Source organism: Orbicella faveolata, unplaced genomic scaffold, assembly GCF_042242905.1.
Source record: "Orbicella faveolata isolate gen_17 unplaced genomic scaffold, um_ofav_v1 contig_12, whole genome shotgun sequence".
In the NCBI taxonomy this organism is placed as follows: domain Eukaryota; kingdom Metazoa; phylum Cnidaria; class Anthozoa; order Scleractinia; family Merulinidae; genus Orbicella; species Orbicella faveolata.
In genome coordinates this window covers 11,517,020-11,539,353 of record NW_028301539.1, presented here as the reverse complement: position 1 = coordinate 11,539,353, position 22,334 = coordinate 11,517,020, and the positions used below count along the sequence as shown (strand labels likewise).

The window sequence follows — 22,334 nt, the reverse complement described above, 5'->3', positions numbered from 1 at the left end:
ATTGCCTGGCAAATTATCCTTTGTGCTCACGAATTTTCTTTAGCTTAACGAGGCTTCAAAGAAAAATCGCCCCTTTGTTCAAGTCAATTATCACTTGATACGCCATAAAATTTCACTCAAAATTTCTTGCGAACTTTCTTTGAAAAGTTGCAGGAAAAAAGAACAAAATTCGAGCATTTCACTTGCATTACTTTGGCACAATATTGTTACACTGTCCACATTTTCTGCTCATTGATAACTCATTTGATTTCTGGTTTGGTTCTAGTAAGACCCTCGCTAAATCAATCGATTTTTTTACTTGTACTATTTTGAGTTCGTGGAAGTCGTGGAACTACCTGTCTCGAAATATATGCTCATTGAACTTCGTGGATCTACCGCGAATGATGTATAATGTATAATGTTTGAACATAGAAAAGAAGGCGCTGTTAACATATAAGACAGATCTTCTTTTCTGCACCAACATCATGAAAAGAAGGTTGAGCCTCTATTATGTGTCTGCAGCATTGCCCATTGCATGTGACCGACCTTTGACAGGAAATATGAGGGTAAACCTATAGATGGTCACCCGACAAATACAGAGCCAATATCGGTACTTAAGTCACTAACAATACTGGCCAAATCAACCTCAGGATTTGTAGGAGACAATTCCCCAAACTCTGGAAATAAATAAAAGAATAGTTACTTAATTTAAATAGACCTTGAAAAGAACGAACTGGTCAACACTATTTCACCTGGAAGAGTCCCACCGTAGACTGCATTGAAAGGTTACTTCTTTCTTTCCCCCTTTCATTATTGTCAAATTGTTGTTAAGAACAATATGTGCTAGGTCAAGCTAATCTTTTTTTTTTACTATTACATACAATACTAACATTACTTACACTACTAAGACCTCTTACAATACTAACATTACCTACAATACTTACATTACTTACGATACTAATATCACTTACGCCACTACTGACATTACTTACAATACGACCGTTACTTACATTATGATTACTACTAACACTACGATTACACACAACAACTACTACAGATGCTCTGCCTACACAACTGATAATACAGATCTTGCTCTACATTGTACTCTAATTACACAATTACTTTTTGTGTTAACAAGATACTTTATATAAAATTACAATACAGGTATTTGAATTATCATGAATGTAAATATAAATTTACATAATTTTCAAGCAGCACTTACTCCTTTACAACAAAAATTGGATTCTTATTCAAAACTGGGTTCCATTTTGCCTGAAAATGTTTTAAGCCTAAGATGCTTTGAGAGGCTATAAGCTTTTCAATTTCATATTTTCTCTTGACCACATCTTTGAAAGGCAAAAAGAGAGGGATTTGTTTATTTTTGCGACAATGCAATAAATAAATTTTACCAAAAATGATAAAGTAGTTGAGCAGGTTAGATCTCTGATCTAATATTCCTAATATAATGTTAATACATTCCAGTTTTATCTGACATTAGTTTAGAGAACCTTCTTGAATGTTTGGCTTTTTCTTGAATGAGAAAAGCATAAAAGTTTCTACTCTTGCTCGAGGGAGGATCAAAATCTTTGCTACCACATTTTAACTCAAGTGTTTTTTAAAACGTTTCTATCAATGATGAGATTCCTTAAATGCTTTGGCACAGAGCAACGAACAGCAAACCACGTCAAGTAATTTGAGCCTATTAGTCCCTTGTCCTTTGCTATGTTAAAGGATTCAACATTGCTCCAAGAATATATTAAGTCGCTGATAAAAATTACCCCAGCATTCATATAATTATGATAACAGATCGGTTTGCCATCTATCTTTATATTACAATTATTCCAAATTAGTTAACGATAAAGATTAGCGAAAAAACTGAGCAACGACGTTTCGGTGTCATCCTGGCACCATTTTCAAGTTAAAAAATATTTGTGCGAAAAGTAAATTAATTTATACCAATGGTAGAGGTGCGAAATTGAATAAATTAAGATTAAGATAGCTGTTCAATGTTCATGTTCATTCCAATGAGGTGTCAAACACTGGTAATGAGTTCAGTGTCTGTTCAAAGCCTAAACAAATACTTTTGCGCGAATGGAGTCTGACTGTGTGTTAAGGCTCGGTTTCTTCTTGCGAATCCACAACATTTCGTGGATCAAGCAATCGAACTTTCCCTGACATTTCTTTAGGATCTTAAAGTTGTTAGTCAGGTCACCAACTGTATCAACTCGGTGTTCATTTTGAAGGTGTTTTCCGATGGCGGTAAATCGGTGTTCCTCAATGCGCTTGTAAAGATGACGGCTAGTGTAACCGACGTATTCTGCATCACACAGATCACATATATAGTTATAAACAACGCACTGTTGATTGATCAAAGGTGGTTTTGGCTCTTGTACTTTGAGATCATCGCCAATTTTACGGCTTCTGAACACCGGCTGTAGTTTGTGATCAAGTTTATTACTCAAGTCCGAGAGATGTTTCTTTACTATGTCCGCTGATTTCTGGTCTTTAAAAGGCAGGACAATGCGGTAGATATTCTCTGTTGGAGGCGTCGATCTTGTGTCTGGTGACATCACTGAATTAACGAAACGGGTGATGGTGGAGTTGACAAGAGAATCTGAGTACTTGAGGTTAGAAAAGATCAGTTTAAGGCGTTCGCATTCTGTTGAGAATAGTTCCCATGTTGAGGACAAGCGGTAAGCACGGTTTAACATGGTTTTAACTAAAGATCTTTTATAGCGGTTGTCGACATGACTTTGGTGGTGTAAGAGGAGACCAGTGTTTGTGGGTTTACGGTAAACACTTGTTACCAGCTTGCAGCCCTTCTTGCATATTTCAATGCCGACAAATGGTAGCTTACCGTTAGATGCGATCTCCATGGTGAAGGATATGGATGGATGACAGTTGTTCAAAGTCTTCAGAAAGGCTTCTGCGGTTGGCATGTCTTTCATTGTGGCTAGTGTATCATCCACGTAGCGTCTGTAGAAGTCTGGCAACTTGTTCTCGTTTTGTAGCTTTTCCTCGATAGAACAAAGAAAAGTATTGGCCATTAGGGGACCCAAGGGAGAGCCCATCGCTACTCCATCAATTTGTTGGTAGAGTTGACCGTTAAATTGAAATAGCTGGTCCTTTGTTGCTACTGACAACAGTTCAATTAGATCAGCTTTGCTGATGTTTAGATGGTGTGTTTTGTTAAACCAGTTGTCAACAAAAGCTCTATCAGCAAGGATCTCGATGGTTTCTTGTAGTGGGACGTTCGTAAATAGCGAAGAGACATCATAAGATACTAGGATGTCAGATTCGTTGAGGCTCAGATTGCGAATCTCATCAGCGAAGGAAAATGTGTCAGATATTGTGTAGCTGTTGATCGACAGGGGCTTCAGTTTATCGTCGAGCCATCTCGCGAGGGCGAAGTTGTAAGTACTTGTGGCGGATAGAATGGGCCTCATTGCCAGTTTTTCTTTATGAGTCTTTGGCAGACCATAAAGATGGGCGAGTCGTGATCCTTTCGGGCAAACTGAGTCGGCAATCTGTTTTGGGAGAATTTTGCGCACGACAGATTCAAGGTGTTTCTCTTTCTGCAGTAAAGGGTGGTAGTTTTTGAGCGGTCGTCCACGCGTCTTGGGTCTCTCCGAACTTACGGCGGTAAATTTAGCTGTATCGTTGATGGAAGATTCACTCAAAAGGCGAACATATTCTGCCTTATCCATAACAACTACTCCTGTACCTTTATCTGGTTTCGTGATTACGATGTCATCTCTTCGTTTTAGTTGCTCAATAGCTCTTTGTAGCGCTTTCGGTGGTTTGGGGGCTTTGCACTCGATGTAGTTAAGCGCGATCGATCGAAGGGTGGCCGCAGCTAATTCCTTCTTATTGTCGGATAATGAAGGCTCCAGTTGCCAGAAGGCAACGTCAAAGGCTTCCGAGCAATTTTCAACTAATGTCATCGCAGAAGAACTAAGGGCAAAAGTAAAGCAAAATGCGACACTGAAGAAGGAACTTAACGGAATCTATGTTGAAATACGCCGGAATTGTTCATCGCTCCAATACATGTGCATCCTGAGAACGATGGTTAACCTCCGCAAAAAGCACTATGAGAAAATGATGAGCGGCCATATCAACAAAATCATGAAGCTGCTAAACAAAGATCACGATGTGGACAAACATATCCAGAACATTTCCTCCTACAAGCTTTCATTCTTCCAGAAGCTTGTTCTGTGTCGAGGTTTGAAGTTTTCCTTGCCGCAACGCATCTCTTCAATGGACATTCAAGCTAGCTTCGAGAAAGCCTTCTGGCAACTGGAGCCTTCATTATCCGACAATAAGAAGGAATTAGCTGCGGCCACCCTTCGATCGATCGCGCTTAACTACATCGAGTGCAAAGCCCCCAAACCACCGAAAGCGCTACAAAGAGCTATTGAGCAACTAAAACGAAGAGATGACATCGTAATCACGAAACCAGATAAAGGTACAGGAGTAGTTGTTATGGATAAGGCAGAATATGTTCGCCTTTTGAGTGAATCTTCCATCAACGATACAGCTAAATTTACCGCCGTAAGTTCGGAGAGACCCAAGACGCGTGGACGACCGCTCAAAAACTACCACCCTTTACTGCAGAAAGAGAAACACCTTGAATCTGTCGTGTGCAAAATTCTCCCAAAACAGATTGCCGACTCAGTTTGCCCGAAAGGATCACGACTCGCCCATCTTTATGGTCTGCCAAAGACTCATAAAGAAAAACTGGCAATGAGGCCCATTCTATCCGCCACAAGTACTTACAACTTCGCCCTCGCGAGATGGCTCGACGATAAACTGAAGCCCCTGTCGATCAACAGCTACACAATATCTGACACATTTTCCTTCGCTGATGAGATTCGCAATCTGAGCCTCAACGAATCTGACATCCTAGTATCTTATGATGTCTCTTCGCTATTTACGAACGTCCCACTACAAGAAACCATCGAGATCCTTGCTGATAGAGCTTTTGTTGACAACTGGTTTAACAAAACACACCATCTAAACATCAGCAAAGCTGATCTAATTGAACTGTTGTCAGTAGCAACAAAGGACCAGCTATTTCAATTTAACGGTCAACTCTACCAACAAATTGATGGAGTAGCGATGGGCTCTCCCTTGGGTCCCCTAATGGCCAATACTTTTCTTTGTTCTATCGAGGAAAAGCTACAAAACGAGAACAAGTTGCCAGACTTCTACAGACGCTACGTGGATGATACACTAGCCACAATGAAAGACATGCCAACCGCAGAAGCCTTTCTGAAGACTTTGAACAACTGTCATCCATCCATATCCTTCACCATGGAGATCGCATCTAACGGTAAGCTACCATTTGTCGGCATTGAAATATGCAAGAAGGGCTGCAAGCTGGTAACAAGTGTTTACCGTAAACCCACAAACACTGGTCTCCTCTTACACCACCAAAGTCATGTCGACAACCGCTATAAAAGATCTTTAGTTAAAACCATGTTAAACCGTGCTTACCGCTTGTCCTCAACATGGGAACTATTCTCAACAGAATGCGAACGCCTTAAACTGATCTTTTCTAACCTCAAGTACTCAGATTCTCTTGTCAACTCCACCATCACCCGTTTCGTTAATTCAGTGATGTCACCAGACACAAGATCGACGCCTCCAACAGAGAATATCTACCGCATTGTCCTGCCTTTTAAAGACCAGAAATCAGCGGACATAGTAAAGAAACATCTCTCGGACTTGAGTAATAAACTTGATCACAAACTACAGCCGGTGTTCAGAAGCCGTAAAATTGGCGATGATCTCAAAGTACAAGAGCCAAAACCACCTTTGATCAATCAACAGTGCGTTGTTTATAACTATATATGTGATCTGTGTGATGCAGAATACGTCGGTTACACTAGCCGTCATCTTTACAAGCGCATTGAGGAACACCGATTTACCGCCATCGGAAAACACCTTCAAAATGAACACCGAGTTGATACAGTTGGTGACCTGACTAACAACTTTAAGATCCTAAAGAAATGTCAGGGAAAGTTCGATTGCTTGATCCACGAAATGTTGTGGATTCGCAAGAAGAAACCGAGCCTTAACACAGTCAGACTCCATTCGCGCAAAAGTATTTGTTTAGGCTTTGAACAGACACTGAACTCATTACCAGTGTTTGACACCTCATTGGAATGAACATGAACATTGAACAGCTATCTTAATCTTAATTTATTCAATTTCGCACCTCTACCATTGGTATAAATTAATTTACTTTTCGCACAAATATTTTTTAACTTGAAAATGGTGCCAGGATGACACCGAAACGTCGTTGCTCAGTTTTTTCGCTAATCTTTATCGTTAACTGTATTTCCAAATTTAATCTTATAAGTATTCCAAATTATAGAGTCAAAAGCTTTAGAATCCGTTGAGAAATTTGAGCGAAATTCAGACCACCACTGCCGCATTTCTAAATAAAAAATCAAATTAATATGATAGTCATTAATATTATAGTTGCAGTGAAAAAAGAAAAAACCTCCATAAGGTTTGAGCAAATGTCCAAGATAGCTTTTCCACGGAGACGGTTCAGGATTAAAAATTTTCAAAATCCATGCTAATCTAAGAGACTTAATTAAAGTCTCTAGATCAGTGAGATTTAACCCATCATAGTCAGAAGAATTAATTGTAGCTCTTCTGGTTATTTTATCAGGCCCTTTCCACAAGAATTTATATATTATCGTTTGAATCAGTGATATAAATTCCGAGGGAGGTGAGAGGATAGAAAATATATATACCAATTTAGGGAGAAGACTTTTAATGATTGATACTTTACCAAATAAAGAGAGACCTCTCCAGCTCCACTGATGTATTTGTTTTCTAATTTCGGTAATCTTGTTGTAAAAAGACACTTCTTTGTTATAACTGTAGTGTACACCAAGAGCTTTTACACTTTTGCACCACTTTAAAGATAAGGGTCTCTCAGGGCTGTCATGACACGAACCAATCCACATTGCCTCTGTTTTAGTATAATTAACCTTTAAACCTGATAGTTTTCCAAAATGATCAAGTAATTTAAAGAGATTTTGTGCGGATGTTAAATCAGATAAAGGCAGTGAGGTCATCTCCATATTGGACAAGTTTCCATTCCTCTAAGTCTAATTTAATTCCTTTAATATCGATACTAGTTTGGATTGCAGCAGCTAAAGTCTCAATTGCGATCACAAAAATATATGGCAGCAGAGGATCCCCTTGCCGAACACCTCTGCTTAACTCAAAATCAGCAGAAAAAGATCCATTGTTTATAATGTAACTGGATACATTACTATAAAATGTTTTCACCTATCTTACAAGATTGTGACCAAAGCCAAAAATTTCAGGTCAAGCTAATCACTGAGGATTTCAAAGCTGATATTCGAGTCCACGCTGCAGATCTTAGGCGATGGTTGAGACAAAATAGTGTCCAAGAAGGTCACTGGGATTTTACTTGGCGAGTGTGTAAGTTAATTTTTGACGTGGACTCGATTCACGAGCCCGCATCAGTGTTGTGAGGTGCGAAACCACAGGTTGACCAAAAATTTGTCATTCTGAATCACTTCTTTTGCTATTTTTAAATGTATGTTTAGGTTTAAATTCCAGTGCGCTGGTTAATTTCGCCTGAAAATAGCTCACCAATTTTCTCCCTTCACGAATTGCCTTTAATTATGTTAATTATGCGTTGTAAAAGGTGGGAAATTTCTGTAGTCGGTGAATCATTATATTCTCGTGGGTATTGGAAATTCCCACTCTTTGCAAATCCAAAGGACAAAATCCTACATCATCTGTCTAGTATTACTTTTGATTTCTCGTGACTTGAAGACAACGGAGTCGACAGCAATTTGTTGAAGAACCTGACCAACAGGGATTTGCCGGACGTCTTTTCCCAATTTGCATTTAAGATAATTTGAAAAAAGTCAATGTTTAAATAAATATGTATATTTAATAGTGTCTGAGCAAATTGATGAAGTGATGAGTAGTGAAGACTTCAAATGCTGATGAATTCTTAGATGGAGTCGCCCCTTCTAGTAACCCTATCTCACAACCCAGCAGGAATTCGTCACCACCATCACTACCAAGAGCAGAGATTTTGTATAATTGCCGGCTACACTAGTCCAAGGTTTTACAGAAGGAAAAAAGTCACAATTTATTGGGAGTGGGAGTACTACAGGTGTCCTGTTGCCAAACGTTTCGTGACCTGTGGTGTGGACTGCCTGGAGTATCATGTAGACTCGACAAAACGTCAATTGCCGGAGTTCAACCTGGAGAACGAATTGAATAAAACGCAGTGCTTAAAGAACCCAGGATGACTATTCTTCAAATGCCCCAAATGCATCTGTAGTTTCTTTTAATAGGTCGATCAGTCACCTAGCAATAAGGTCAGAACCTGGCTTTTGGAGAGAACCCCCATCAACCATTATGATTACTCGCACCACCAAGAATTATTAGAATCATTGAAGCCTAACCAATTCCCCAATGACCAGACAGCGAGAGATGTGATCACTGAACCTCCCACTCTCACCAAACAAGCTGGGAGGGCTAAAAATAATGTCATCCCCTTTGACCAAGCCTTATGGAAATGCCAAAAGCAGGAATTCCTCATGACAAAAAGCTTAACCATCATTGCAGTCCCACTTGAACTACCAGCGAAACAATCTCTAAAGAGCAATGGGAAAGAATTAATGAAAGAATCGTACTTATTACTTGGATTCGCACTAGAGTTTGTAAGTATAATCTATGTGCACTTGGAACCTACTTTGAGTGTGAAGGGGCAAAATGTACTTACTTCAACTTTACTTAGTGACCATGGAAATGTTTGTAGATCAACAGGGGTGGGGCAGAAGACTCCTGAAATTTTCGTATAGGCATCATCCAACAAAAAATGACGTCACATCCGGTTTAAACTGCACTTCGAGGCTCATTTCACAAAGCGAGAAAATGGTGTTTCGATTACTCACCATTTCCCTCTATTTGTAAACCATCAGTTTCGTCTCATTTTATATTGATGATGGAAAGATATTGCACACTCATTACTTCGACTTTTTAAGCAAAGATTTCGGGAGAAGAGAAAAGTTTATTATTGATTTGAAGCAAAATAACGGAGAGCCTTCCGTCATTGTCGGGCGAATTTTACACATTTGCAAAACTGGTGTTGTTCCACCTTTTGGTTCTTGTTGTTCGTGATTTAGTGATAACAATAAGAGCAATAGCCTGTAATGTTAACAACCTGGATGAAGTATTGCTGGTCATAGTTTGCACTGTGTACTACTGGAACATAATTAACAGAAGCCGTTTAGCTCCGAAAGTCGCTGTCACCAGAGCTTTTGTTGCTCTTGGCTCACATGTATTGGTAGAAGAGATAAGCTGGATCGCATGCTGAAGGTCAGTATCCCACATTCCCATATCTCTCATTGAAGATTGTTGTTTTCAGTAAGATACAGTACATATATATTGGTACTTCTGGGTCATCAGTCTCTTTCTCTTTGGTGAGTGCTTTTAAAACGCCCAGTAAAAACTTGATTCACGGCATGGAAGCTTATGTCTTGCTGGATCGAAATTCGAGCACGATTTTTAAGTTCTAGTCCCCTTTAAAAGTAATTAAATCAGTTATTCAAATCCAAGCCATCAGAGGGAATCTGCCATTGGAGCTGCCCTAACTTAAGGTCCTGTTTAACGACCTTCCCCTTTGAAAATCGCAGGGGTGTTCTTTGAGGCAACACAGGTCCCATTTACCCTTGCAAAACAAATTTCTAGCTTTCTGTCAAGGTCTGGAAGTTTCTAGAAATTTCTAGAATGTGACAGCTTTATTCCAGAATCAAATTCCAGCTTTTTTCCAGAAATTTTTTTCCACGTTTTGCAAGTTTTGAATTCTGTCAAAATCTGGAAATAGCTGGAATTTGACACATCTACCAGTTGTTGTAAGACATTGACGGTTTTTTCCAGGCTTGATTTCTTGCAGGAAACTGGAATAAACCAGAAACAGTTTACAGCTTATTAAGATTGAACAAAAATGAAAGAAATTTCCAGTATATTCCAGTTTTGATCAGTGTGAATTTAACTCTTTTCAGATAACAACTGAAAGAAATGAGTTAAGTTGTCAGCTTGCTACAGTATGTATATAAGTTTACAAGTAAGAAAACTTACAATTTACATGTGACTGTATGATTACAACTAATGACAATCGTAGCACTGACAAGCCAACTGAAAGAATAAGTTCAGTTGTTCGGTAAGGTAAAGGTAAGGTAAGGTAATTTATTTTACGTCAATCTCCACTCGGTGTTCTTTACACGTTGTATTGAAGTCCTTTCCATCGCCATCACTACTGCAAGGCTTTTCCTCGATAGTAAGCTTACTATGATCAAGTATCAAAGCTCGAGTGGAGATTGTTTCGACCAAAAAATTGTCACGAAAGCTCAGAGTCATTAATGCAGTTTTAAAGACGGCCAAGTGTTGAATTACCCTGATATCCCTCAAATCGATCATTTTGAAATACTTTTTCGGCAATTTAAATACCGGAACAGCCATTCTTGATGTGTTGTAATTGTTGACTTCAAGTTCAGTCATGTTGCGATGAAGGTATTGATGAAGTAAATATGAAATTTCCCAGCAGCTTGAAAGAGAACATGACGCTCGTAACTGCACAATAACATCTAGAAAAGTCTCAAAAATTAGTTTGTTGGAGACTTTCGATACCTCCTCGTCTAGGGAAACATAACAATCGCTTGCTGTAGCTTTGAACGTTTTGCGCAGAACCGCCATTACTGAAACATCGCATCCTACTAGATCACGTGATGCGAGTTGGCTTTTGTAAACAAATATGGCGCTGACAGCAGTATCGCACTTGGTGTGAGACGTGTATGAAATTGAAACATTTTTCAATTTATTTTTTGGCTGATGACTTTGATGCCGTGTTTTTCTTCCTAAAGAGAGTGTGATGTTAAGAAAAAGTTACTTAGCAAACAAGAAAATCGATCTGCTCAACAATATCGGAATGAGAGGAATTTTCGCATGTTTTATGCCAACCAATCTAAAGATGTGCTATTCGTCCGACACCTTTTCCCACACTTTGAAGTGAACTGCGTATATTCAAATGAAGAATACAATCAAAGAAAACCTTCTGCCAGATTTGAATTTGAAAGTGTCCTATTTGTGGTTTTTGTGGTTTGACATTCATATCTCCTCGTGAGTTTGGCGTGATCGTTGGCATTTTAGTTGCTTCATCTTCATCTTTAGTACGTACAGTAGCTTTGATTCCAAACATGCTGAAACACAAGCACGTTGTTGATTGGGGTTCGTAGGGGATTGATGTGCAGCTCAGTTCTTCAAAGATCATTGTTTCTGATCCCTTCAATCTGAGCGAAGGTGATGAATGTTCCATACAAGGGACTGATCCAGCAATGAAGAGACTGATCTTGTTTCATGGACATGTTCTGGGGATATTCGGTGAGTAATAATGTAACTTGTAATGTAAACTTGCTTTCCAATTTCTTGTTTGCTTGAAATGTGAAGTTTAAGTGTGGAGAGCCTTGAGAATTTTGAATGCTGTGGAGCTGGTCAAAATGACCAGCAGTCTGATATTTTTCTCAAGGAAACCCATCCAAATCTACTTAGCAATCCAGAACTTTATAGATTGCAAGTCTAATGCTTGGTTCACGCTCGGCTCAGAAAACGAGACCACAGCTTGTGATAGATCTTTTTCAGTTCAACTGCAGGTCACGGTTTTTAAATCACTAAATGACCAGTAGTCCCCAATGTCACAAACATCCACTTGAACAATTACTTGTAATATCATAATTCAATATCTCCTTCATGACAGCATCTGTTATTTAACCCTTAAAATTTATTCTATTTGATTTTTTAAGGCTGATTTTCATTTGCTTGTTTTTCTTTTATAGGTATGGTGTTGAAGAAAGGCTTTCCAGCGGCAACAAGGTCATCTGTGAGAAAAGATCTTGGGCTGTTACTAAAAAAGGCCAGTGCAAATGGGACGAAAACAGATAGGAAATAGACTCTTTAATTTGCCTCGTGAAAGTTTTAAATTGTTTTAAAATAAAAAGTTACTGTTTTGGAACTGTTTTGACTTTTGTATTTGTTGGGCATGGGACTCCTTTATTGAATAAGAAGCTTGGTAAAGTTCATGGCAATTACCTTGTGTTGAATTGAATTAATTTCTAATAGCTGGCAGGAGCTGATATGCTATAAGAAACCAGCTAAAACCATCAGAATTATATGCTGGCTGGGAAAATTTGCAGAAAAATCCTGAAAACTGAAATATCCTAGAAAAAACTGGAAATGAATACATTATCTCTGCCTCCTTTCATTAAAGGAATGCAAGAATTTTCTAGAAAAATCTAGAAAGCAGCATTTGTAATAACCTGGAAAAAGCTGAAAAAATCTTACTTGATCCCAAATTATGATTTCTGGAATAAGGCTGGCATTTCCACCCTAATTAGCATGTTTCATTAACATTCTAGCTTTTTCTAGAATTTTCCAGAAAAGAAAACTAGTAAATTCTAGAAATTTCCAGAGATTATTTCTGTAATATTCCTAGAAAAATCCTAGAAATTCCTAGAATATTCCAGATTTGTTTTACAAGGGTATATAGTCTCAGGTACCCGAGATAACCCTCCCCCTGAGGCAACGTTATCACATGTTTGTAGGTGAAAGTGTAGCCCCTGTAGGTGGAGTAAAAGTTGACCCTGCATGATTATTTGTAACTCTTATTAACCCATTGACGCCTGAATGAAATTGCCCGCGACCCACCCCTAATTCCCTGGCGTTTTTTGGAATATTTCTGAGCGAGCGAAAGCACAAAAATAAACCATATGCACAGTAACCAGACACAGGATCAGGTTTCAAGACATCGTTTATTTAAACTTGAATAAATGAAGGGTCAAAATATTAAAAAATATTAGCAAACAGAACTCAACCTAATGTGTAAAACTGATGAGAAAACAAGAAATTATATTATTTCTTTACCGCGTGACAAAATGTCCCACAGAAGCTGAGAAAATTGACTTTGCGAAAATGAGTCAATTATTGACTTTGGAGTACAAAAACGAAACCAAATACAACAGAATTGAATTTCTTGTACTATAACGGCTAACATTTGAGAAAACAACGAAAAATAAAAGCGAAGAACTCATGTACAAATCAATCTGAAAACAAGAAATCAAGTAATTTCTTCGCCGCGCGACGAAAATATTACGGCCCTGCGAAAGAAAGATGAAAGTCGTCAATCAAAAAGACGTCAAAAACAAGCGAATTATTTTGAGATCAGTCGTATTTCAACTGTGTTAAATCAGTGGCCATTTAGTTCTTTTCTCAGCGGTTCTGTAGTAGCTGAATAAGACTCCAAAAAATATTTGAACGAAGCGAATAAACTAAATAAACAAAGCGCCTAGAGGTTGCTGTAAATTAAATATGTAGAAATCCAGTGTGCAAGTTACTGTTGACTGTTAAAACCTAAAATTCCCAAATACAGGGAACCAAATGAAAGAGATGCGAAAGGAAGTTCAATAACAATAAATTTTCATTCAAGCTGAGACGAAGAAACCTATTTAAAAGCAAAAAATTGTTCAAAATTTTGCAGACGTGCTTCGCTGCATGACCACATGTTCAAATTATTCTTCACGCTAACGCGAAAGCTTGAGTTTTTGCCGACCGCTTTTGCAGTCATTTTAACGCCCGTGGCTTTACCAATCGTTCCAAAACTTGAATTCAACTTCGAAGTAATAATGTACATTACCACTTTTGTTTCTGAAATCTGAAAAGCCGCTTTAAACCTGCGATCTGTCGTCGAAACTTACTTGAAAGCGTCCGATCTTCATGTTTTCTCGGTGGTTGTAGGAAGAAAAACTTCTTCACCAGAAAGTTTTTAGGACTCTGTATTCCTTGATCCTCCATTCTGAGGCCACCTGAACATTGATTTGTATTTTTCCTTTCTATTTTAAAGCCCAAAGCAGTAATTTATCCGTGTTAGGAATGAAAACAAGACCTTGGAAGTTTTTTAGATTTGGACCGCAATGCGCCATGTTACCTGCACTTTTCGAGCACGCGATTTTAAGAAAAACCATCTTTCTAGGACCCCTAAAGTCCTCTGAAAATATGCTCAGAAAGTCCATTGTGATTGGTTTATTTGTCCTCAAGAACAATAGAACAATAGGGGAACCAAAGAATCTTCAGGGAGGGTAGGAAAGGCAGTTGTCCCCATGTGCTTTTTTTCGGGCGGTTACGGGCAGCACAGACGTCAATGGGTTAAATAATCAAATGTGCAACTATCCCTCTTTGTTTGTTTCCCTCAGTCATTTGATCACAGTGGGTTTTGCTGAGTTAATTTTCTCTTCTTTGATACAAATTGCTTCTTTAAATCTTAAATCTAGGCATTACGTGACACTCGCCATGCCAAGAGTTGTTCCAGTTAGGCGAGCCAAAGTGTTTATGTATACTCAAAGAACAGTTGTTGGTTACTTTACCTGCCAACTTACCCTGACTTAGGGCAACTGAGTCAACCTGCCCACCTGAATTGTCTTGCCCCCAAGTCTGGTTTGCGATCCTCGTGTAAACGGTTGGTTGAATTTTGCAAAGAATTAAGTGAATAGTTAGCTCCACTAGGGTAACTCGGGGAAAGGGTTGTCTCTGGCACACAAGAGCCATTCTATTTTATTTCCATTTTCCCTCTTCCTCTTCCAACTGATTATGCAAAATATACTGTCCAAAATCTTTATGGGTATTGGTGTTTGAGAGTGTCATCTTTATCACTACCGTGGAATGTACCTCACCTTACAGCCACCCCTGTTAACATAGCCACCTCGTTATTATGGCCACTCTATTCTGGCTCAAACAAAAGCTCAGTCGGTCATTTTCTTATTTATTAATTATACAGTCAGATTTTTGTGGCCTGTTGGTGACTAGATTAACAGAATTCTGGCACATTGTAGGAGTAATTTATGCAATTTACAGTAAGCAACAGGCATCATTTTGATAGTGAAGGCCCATGCATACATGTAACTCTTGATTATTTTGAGATTTTATCTTTATTTTGTCATCAGAGCAATAATAGTTTGATTCCTGCTCCAGTGGGAGGAGGGGGGAGACTCTCTTCTATGTGCTATATATAGCTATGTACAGCCCCAAAGGGTATGGTTATTCAGCTGTTTTGGTCATGAATACTCTAGGGTAAGGCTTTTGCCCTCTTATCTTTAATTTGGTATGTTTTTTAGAATAAGCTACCTAAATTTTCATCATTATTGATAAGACCATCAACTAAAGTCCTTCAAAACTTATGTTTAGGGCAACTGTAGCAGTCACAACAGTCATAAATGGGGTAGGGAAAATTGCAGATTATGGTCATAAATAGGTTAAGGGTTTAACTTTTGTGAAGAGGGCCGCACTGACTCCCAGCCAATTTTTCTGGGATGTACCAAACACGTTTTCTTGCAGTTATTACAGTCTTGCTTTAGTAAATCAAAATAGTAGTTGCTGCCAGGTACTTTATAAATTAAAGTATAACCCCTCCAGAAGCCTTCACAAAGTACATGTAATATCAGGTGCTAACAATAATTTTTTTTGTGGCTGATTAAAATTTAGTATTAAATTGTACTGAACTGGTGCACATTTAATATACGTTATATTTTGTCACACTTTTTCATTTATTTTAAGACTACTCATCAGCAACTAGTACCTCTTGTATGACCATGCAGTAACAGTGTAATTTGGAATTTCCAAAAAAAAAAAAATACATGTATATGTTTTACTATCCTGCCTGGAAGAGTGTGTAGAGAGAGCACACAGTGCAGTGCCCTGCTGTATGTCTTTTGTTAGGTATAATAATCTTAAATTTAGAAGACTCGTACTGATCTTTTAGAATTCACAAAAAAGTTGATATCTTGACAACTCTCCTTTAGCTGTGTCACTTCATAATAAATTAGCAGTTTGGTATGTTGTAGCATAGAACTTTAATTAATTAAGTTATCGCACCAGTATCACAGAGGTCATGGGTTGGAATCCAGTTCACACCTAATTTTTTTTTCAGGCTATAATTTCACCTTTGCTCAAGTTGTGTATAGTTGCAATGATCAATCATGTCTTTATAAGTTAATCAATGTATATATGTCACACTGACTTATACTTTAATATTTTATCTTAAAGTTTGTTTATTTGTTTTATTGTCAGTGTGGTTCTACAAAAATTTCCATACCCACCCCAAGGAGATTATTGGATATTCCAAGGATGGGGAGGGTCTCAGAAGCCAAACGTTTTAAAGAAAAGTATTAATCAAAATTGGAATTTCCATAGGGATGGGATGGGCAGATCTCTGTTTAATAAATACATAAATAATATGTACAGACCCATTATCTGATGTGAAGACTGTCCAACATATCCTGGCCAATGAGTTGCCAAGATGTAGCATCCTTGTTATCAATTTCAAGTACCAAATTAAAGAAGATCAGCATGTTAGATGGGAGGGAGGAATTTTTCAAAATATCATAAACTAAAATTTTTTTTTTTCCAAACTCAATCATGTTAGTAGTGTTAGTGTCTATTTATTTATTTGTTTATTTGTTTATTTATTTATTTATTTATTAATGAATACCTGTAAAGAGATAGTCATACATCCTTGCAAATATTCTGGGAGTCTCCCACAGACCATTTATATCATCCAGTCCCCCAGGAAAGTTATGAAATTTATTGTCCAAGTAAACTACTGAACCATGGGCTCCAGTGGGGACAGTGCTATTACGATGCAATTTGCAGATGTGCTACATAATATGAGCTTAACGGCTTTGTTACCATGCCAACAGACTGCATTTCAGACCTTCCCTGATATTTTAGGCTTTTCTGGCCACCTTTGGAGTTCCATTTTGATATTTGCCAATGGTGCTTTATCTGCATGATCCAGCAAGCTTATTGAATAGTAAGGTCGAAGTCGTGGCCTTGATTAATGTTTTTCAAACTGAAAATCACTGCATTATTGAAATTGGGTTAGAGGGGACTGGAAAAGATTGAATTGCCAATTGGGAACATATCTTTTATGGCCATATTAGTGTGTTGCCTGTAGAACTATAAGGCTACCAAGTTTCAGTGATCTCTGCTGTATATATGGTCTGCACTTGATGTAATATTGGGTTTGGTGTATGACATCATCAGTCCTCTCATTTGCATATATTTTACACATTTTAAACTTAAATATCTCCAGATGAGAACTAATGCAGATATTTGCAAAGGTAAACAGCATTTGTAATCTATAGTGGAATTCTAATTGATACTCCTGAAAATTCTGAATCAAGGGGTAAACATTTGATGATAGTAGCATGCCAAATCATTGAGTTGAATTTATGCTGCTGACATTTACATGTACTGTAAGGTGTTGAAGAGAATTTTGGAGGGGAATTTGGTGTGTTTATTGAATTGGCAGAGGTTGGTTGGTTGGTTTTGTTATTGCTTTGCCATTATCTTCCATGTATTTTTTTTAAAACCAGAGTGGTTGGTGGCAAAAGCAAAACTGGCAATATTCTCACTTACCTGTGTTTCTAAAGTCATGTTTTTAGGTTTTTGTGGTCAATCTATTGGTAGCTGCACTGTCTTAAATTACAATAGAAAAGATGTGATATTAATTATGTAAGTTATACTTTGGTGTCATTCATACCAAAATTATAGTAATTTTCTGGTTCAATGTTTGCCTCTGCATTAATTTGATTAAACTACTGTAGTTTATTTTTTAACCGAATTTAGTTTTGTCAAAAGGGAGGTGGGAATCTGAGAGCAATAGTAAACTAGACCAACAAAGATATGGAAATCTGCCACCATTGCTTTCATGGCTGAGGGGAGATGAATCTAAGTCAGACCAAAATTAGAAAAAAAAATTACTGATTTAATGTGATTATGGAAATGTTTGAGGGTTGAAATGGGATCCTGGCTATGGGAGAGTAGGACCGAGAGGGGTGGGTGGTGTGCTTGTGAATTTAAGAACCTCTCTGAAAGTGAAAACTAACTGTAGGTTTGAAAAGTTTAGAGCAGAGGTAAAAATTATACTTTAATATATCTTGTTTATTAGGGTGGTAAATGAGCAAATACCCACTTAGGGTGAGTCGCTGAAACAATGAGATAATTTATGTTTGTCTTTTCTTAGGTGGTTACCCCTGCGAAATAAATTCCCAGTAGTCTGGGAATTCCTAGGAATTCCTAGGAATTCTTAGGAATTCCAAGTTATTCCAAGACATGCAAATTATGCTTTATCCAAGACCTTGGAATTTCTGGGAATATTTGGGAATAGTGGAAGTATGACTGGGAATTATTGGGAATTCCTAGGAATTCCAAGTTATTCCAAGCCATGCAAATTATGCTTATTCCAAGACCTTGGAATTTCTGGGAATATTTGGGAATAGTGAAAAGTATGACTGGGAATTATTGGGAATTCCTAGGAACTCCTATTAGTTCCCAGACTGTTTTTAAAAATGTGTTTGGAATATCTAGGAATTTTTGAGAACAGCTAAAACACATGAAATATTGTGTTTGAAATTTCTATAAATTTCCCAAAATGTCAAAATTAAAGATGAACTCAGTGCATGAATCAGTTTTTGTGAATTAGTAAAAATCAACAGGATCATTTCCCTGGAGTTCCATACCTTTTTATTGTTGTCAAGCTCCAAGGTAATTATTTCCAAACAAATGTTACAACATTAATTCCAGTTTAAGTCTGACAACTCAACATAAAACTATAGCACTCATAACATTGCTTTTTAGATCCAACCTGATTTGTTACTGTATATGTGCCTGTATGGACCCTTAAATCAAACACCCAGAGTTTAACTGATAGAAAAATGGATGCTCTCAGATTTGATAAATAGATTAAGCAAAAAATTCCTGTCAGCATAAATGTATATATATAATATTTACAATTTCAATAAAACCAAAAGTATATATATGCATGTATATATTTAATATAATTGTAGATTCACACACATACCCATCACAGCCCACTGTTGAACAATTTTTGACTTGATCCTTTATGACTTTAGGAAAAAGAGGAAGACATCTCTCACAGATGTCAGAAATGAAAAGCTCACAGTTTCCACACACTTGCTGTACATTTGTAAAACTGTACTGTGACATTCTCTGGACAAATTACCCGTAGTTTCATTAAAACAAGGATATCTTTAGCAGCCTCTCATTGTCATACAATGTCTTGAAATTAAGGCCAGAATAGCCATACAGGCATATTCTTTGGCAGAAAATGCTTTTTTCTTGTGAACAATTAGTTTCACTTTCATCAGGGGAGTCCAGTGAATGGCCATCAGTGTCAGAGTTCTCAATTTCTTCAGAGGAGTCAGAGCTAGAAACTTCAACATCATTATCTGAATCACTGTCTGTGGACAAATCTGAGTTGTTGTGTGTGTTACATCAATTGGTATTTCTGTAGTCTTTTCAGGTACAGTGTATAGGCAACTAATTTCATCAAATGCTTCTGTGAAGCTTCAATTCTTGCATAAAGGTTGGCTCCATAGTCCATCAAAGTCATCCACAACATTTCTGCCAACAGCCATCTCACTCAGGCGAGCCGAAAACTCTGAGGTGTTCTGTTCATGGTGCTAGAAATGACCTCCAGGAAAAAGTGATGCAAGAGAAGGAGATGACATCAACTGGCCTGGGAAGACTGCTTTAAGCAATTTATGTGGTCAAATCTTGTAGATTTTGGTATGGGTATGGTGGGTTCATCAATATGTTTCTTCTATTTCCTTGTACTCGCGGTCACTTTAATTCATGACACAACAAAATCAAAAGAATAAAAAAGATTATGAGTCAGTGGGAAACAAATAAATAACTGACATAAATAAATGACAAATAAAAAAAAAAACCTACATCTTGATGTATTGAAAAGACTATAGATCTCATATAATGTTAATCCATATAAATAATGCAAAGGGAAAAAATGATAAGCATTGCAAATTTCTACTTGCTGTATTGTGCTGACTGGGTGTTGAAACACGTGGGCTCTCAAAATAGATTTGGTGGACTTACAACAAGCTTAAGCTTATTTCGCAGAATTTATCTCGTTTTCTCAGGTCGATCTGAAACCTTTTAGGTGAATTTCGGCTTTTGGGGTTTTTAAAGAGCACACAATGCATTGCTTAGTTTGATTTATTTAGAATTATAGCTTATCATAACAGAAAATCCCTATAAAATTGGATTCCTTACCTTTGCAGTGAACTTGATTTAAGTGCCTCACGATCCTTTGTTATCTTGACAACCGTCGGGAACAGATCAACTAGTTAAAGTACGTTCCATTTTCCTCGATTTCTTCGTAAAAAGTTTGTGTAGTTTTTTCCTTTTGAAGCAAGACCCATCTTTCAAAAGACCAACAACACAGCGTGGAAAGGGAAGCAGACTTACCATCGAAAGGCCACTGGTCTGGCAACCTCGTTGCCAGTCTCTCTCTCTCTTTCTTCTCCAGTTTCCATTCTCTCCTCAACTGATTAACTGAACCAATCACAGCATGCGAATTTTCACGTGACTATCCTCGTGACTGAACGTGACAAAGATCGCGTTAGTCATTTTCTTTTGGCGCCCATCTTTGAATTCAGCGTTAACGGTTGATCGCTCGTGCGTATTAGTAGATTTCACTTCCAAAATTATATCAAAATGGTTTTTGCTGCGGTCCTGTGACTAGAAGGAAACAGCGTGAGTGTCATTAACGAGAAACATGTTATTCTTGGCGAAGATTTGGAGCTAAAAGAAAGTCTTACTGTGGATGTTTCAACGGGGAAAAATTCAAAGGGCAGATTAGCTGTATACAAAATTATTTGGTGAGTAATCGAATTCAAGTAACCCTATATTATACAAAGTAACTTCTTTTATTTAGACAAAAGCTTTTGAATGAACTTTGTCATCATGAATCATACACGAGTGGGTCACTCAGTCATGGCATGAAATGAATTCTGGCTAAAGCAAGGTTGAAACAATTTAGGTTGCCCAGAGGGCATGCTTAAACAATTTGATTTGCGAATAACAAGTCGTTTCTCTCGCCACACTTGTTCAAACGAAACAAATATAGCAGTTCTCGCTGATCCCAGTCAAAGTTCTTGACAAAAACTCCAACGAGGCAGCCACAGTCTGCATGAGTTTGATATGTCTCCTGAGTGTTTCAGCCTGACTGTATGGCAATCCGTGTTGATCTTCAATTTTTGTCCATCCGTATATTCTTTTGCGTTTACTCTATTATTTAAATGTTCCTTTAATGTTTTAAGTGTCTTTTTTAATATTTCTAATGTCTAAATTTGGCTAAAAACCGTGATATATATCCTCCAATTTGAGAGTTGTTGATACACTTATAGAAGAAGGAAAACCTTGATTTAGTCTACTGTAAGCTCAAGATTTATGTAACATATTTATCAATAGTATACAAGCACCCTCACAATTATCAAGTCTTCTCTTTTAACATTTCAACCAGCTTACAGTCAGGCCTTTATTAGCTGCATGTATTAAACTGTGAGCACATAAATACTTGGATCTCAGTCTTACAGTACCTCATATATATCTCAGTGTAATGTATTTTTTTAATTTTGTTTTAGGTGTCATACAACAAAGATGAAGATGAAGAGGCTAGCTGCAGAATCAACAGAAATAACTGAACAGCAGCTAAGTTTGCCCAAACTCAGCCTTTTTTTTAATTTTAAGGAATGTCTCAGTTTTGTTCTTATCATTGATTCCTTACAATCATGAAAATCCAGATATGTTCCACACAGTAACAATAATTTAAGGTAAAATCTTGTGTATGGAAAATTGTTGGATTTGTAAACTAAAAAAGTAAGTAAATTATCTGAAAAAGTTCTCTTTTTATCAAACATGTAAAAGTTTGACCTTCATATCTGTTTTCAGTTTTACTTTTGATTCTTGATGTAATGAAAAACAAACAGGATGATTATTCTTATGTTTAAATTCATGAGAGCCAATGTAATAAACCATTCATTTAAAACCTGTGTGATGTGATATCAGTGACTTTATTTGTTATTTTAATGCTGGGCATTTATTATCAAAATTTTGTCTGGCCTACAAATGATACAAAATTCCCAGTTTTTCTCAGATTTTCCCAAAAATTCCAACCTATTCTCAAAAAATCCTACAAATTCCAAGTTATTCTCAGAAATTCCTAGGAATTTTTGGGAATTTTAAGGAATTTTCAAGGTGAGTATATTTCAGTTGGAATTCCTAGGAATTCCTAGGAATTCCAAGTCAGCTCTATGTAAACTTGGAATTCCTAGGAATTCCTAGGAATTCCGAGTCCGAATTACCGTGAAAATTCACACCTTAGATTCCTAGGAATTCCTAGGAATTTTTTCCTAGGAATTCCT

General features: G+C 37.4%; 1 protein-coding gene, 3 long non-coding RNA genes and 1 pseudogene across 4 annotated transcripts; 3 read left to right on the top strand and 2 right to left on the bottom strand.

Annotated features, from left to right (window-relative positions):
* Positions 1 to 1,828: 1,828 nt before the first annotated feature.
* Positions 1,829 to 3,890, bottom strand: LOC149116644 (uncharacterized). The gene has a single exon (XM_089282389.1). It carries the CDS (start codon positions 3,684 to 3,686, stop codon positions 2,049 to 2,051), a length of 1,638 nt encoding a protein of 545 aa, XP_089138515.1. The 5' UTR covers positions 3,687 to 3,890; the 3' UTR covers positions 1,829 to 2,048.
* Positions 3,891 to 3,893: 3 nt separating this feature from the next.
* On the top strand, positions 3,894 to 6,329 carry LOC149116643 (uncharacterized; annotated as a pseudogene).
* A 2,708-nt stretch (positions 6,330 to 9,037) lies between these two features.
* On the top strand, positions 9,038 to 11,967 carry LOC149116642 (uncharacterized). Its single transcript, XR_016205430.1, has 2 exons — positions 9,038 to 11,427; positions 11,880 to 11,967. It is a non-coding gene; the product is annotated as an uncharacterized LOC149116642 (long non-coding RNA).
* Positions 11,968 to 18,592: 6,625 nt separating this feature from the next.
* LOC149116641 (uncharacterized) lies at positions 18,593 to 20,284 on the bottom strand. The gene is made up of 2 exons (XR_016205429.1): positions 20,182 to 20,284; positions 18,593 to 19,737 (listed from the first exon to the last, which is right to left on the bottom strand). It is a non-coding gene; the product is annotated as an uncharacterized LOC149116641 (long non-coding RNA).
* A 100-nt stretch (positions 20,285 to 20,384) lies between these two features.
* On the top strand, positions 20,385 to 21,962 carry LOC149116640 (uncharacterized). The gene is made up of 2 exons (XR_016205428.1): positions 20,385 to 20,789; positions 21,555 to 21,962. It is a non-coding gene; the product is annotated as an uncharacterized LOC149116640 (long non-coding RNA).
* The last annotated feature ends 372 nt before the right edge of the window (positions 21,963 to 22,334 follow it).

Excerpts from the sequence above, each read along its gene's own strand:
- LOC149116644 (XM_089282389.1), bottom strand. The coding sequence starts at position 3,686 with ATGGATAAGGCAGAATATGTTCGCCTTTTGAGTGAATCTTCCATCAAC.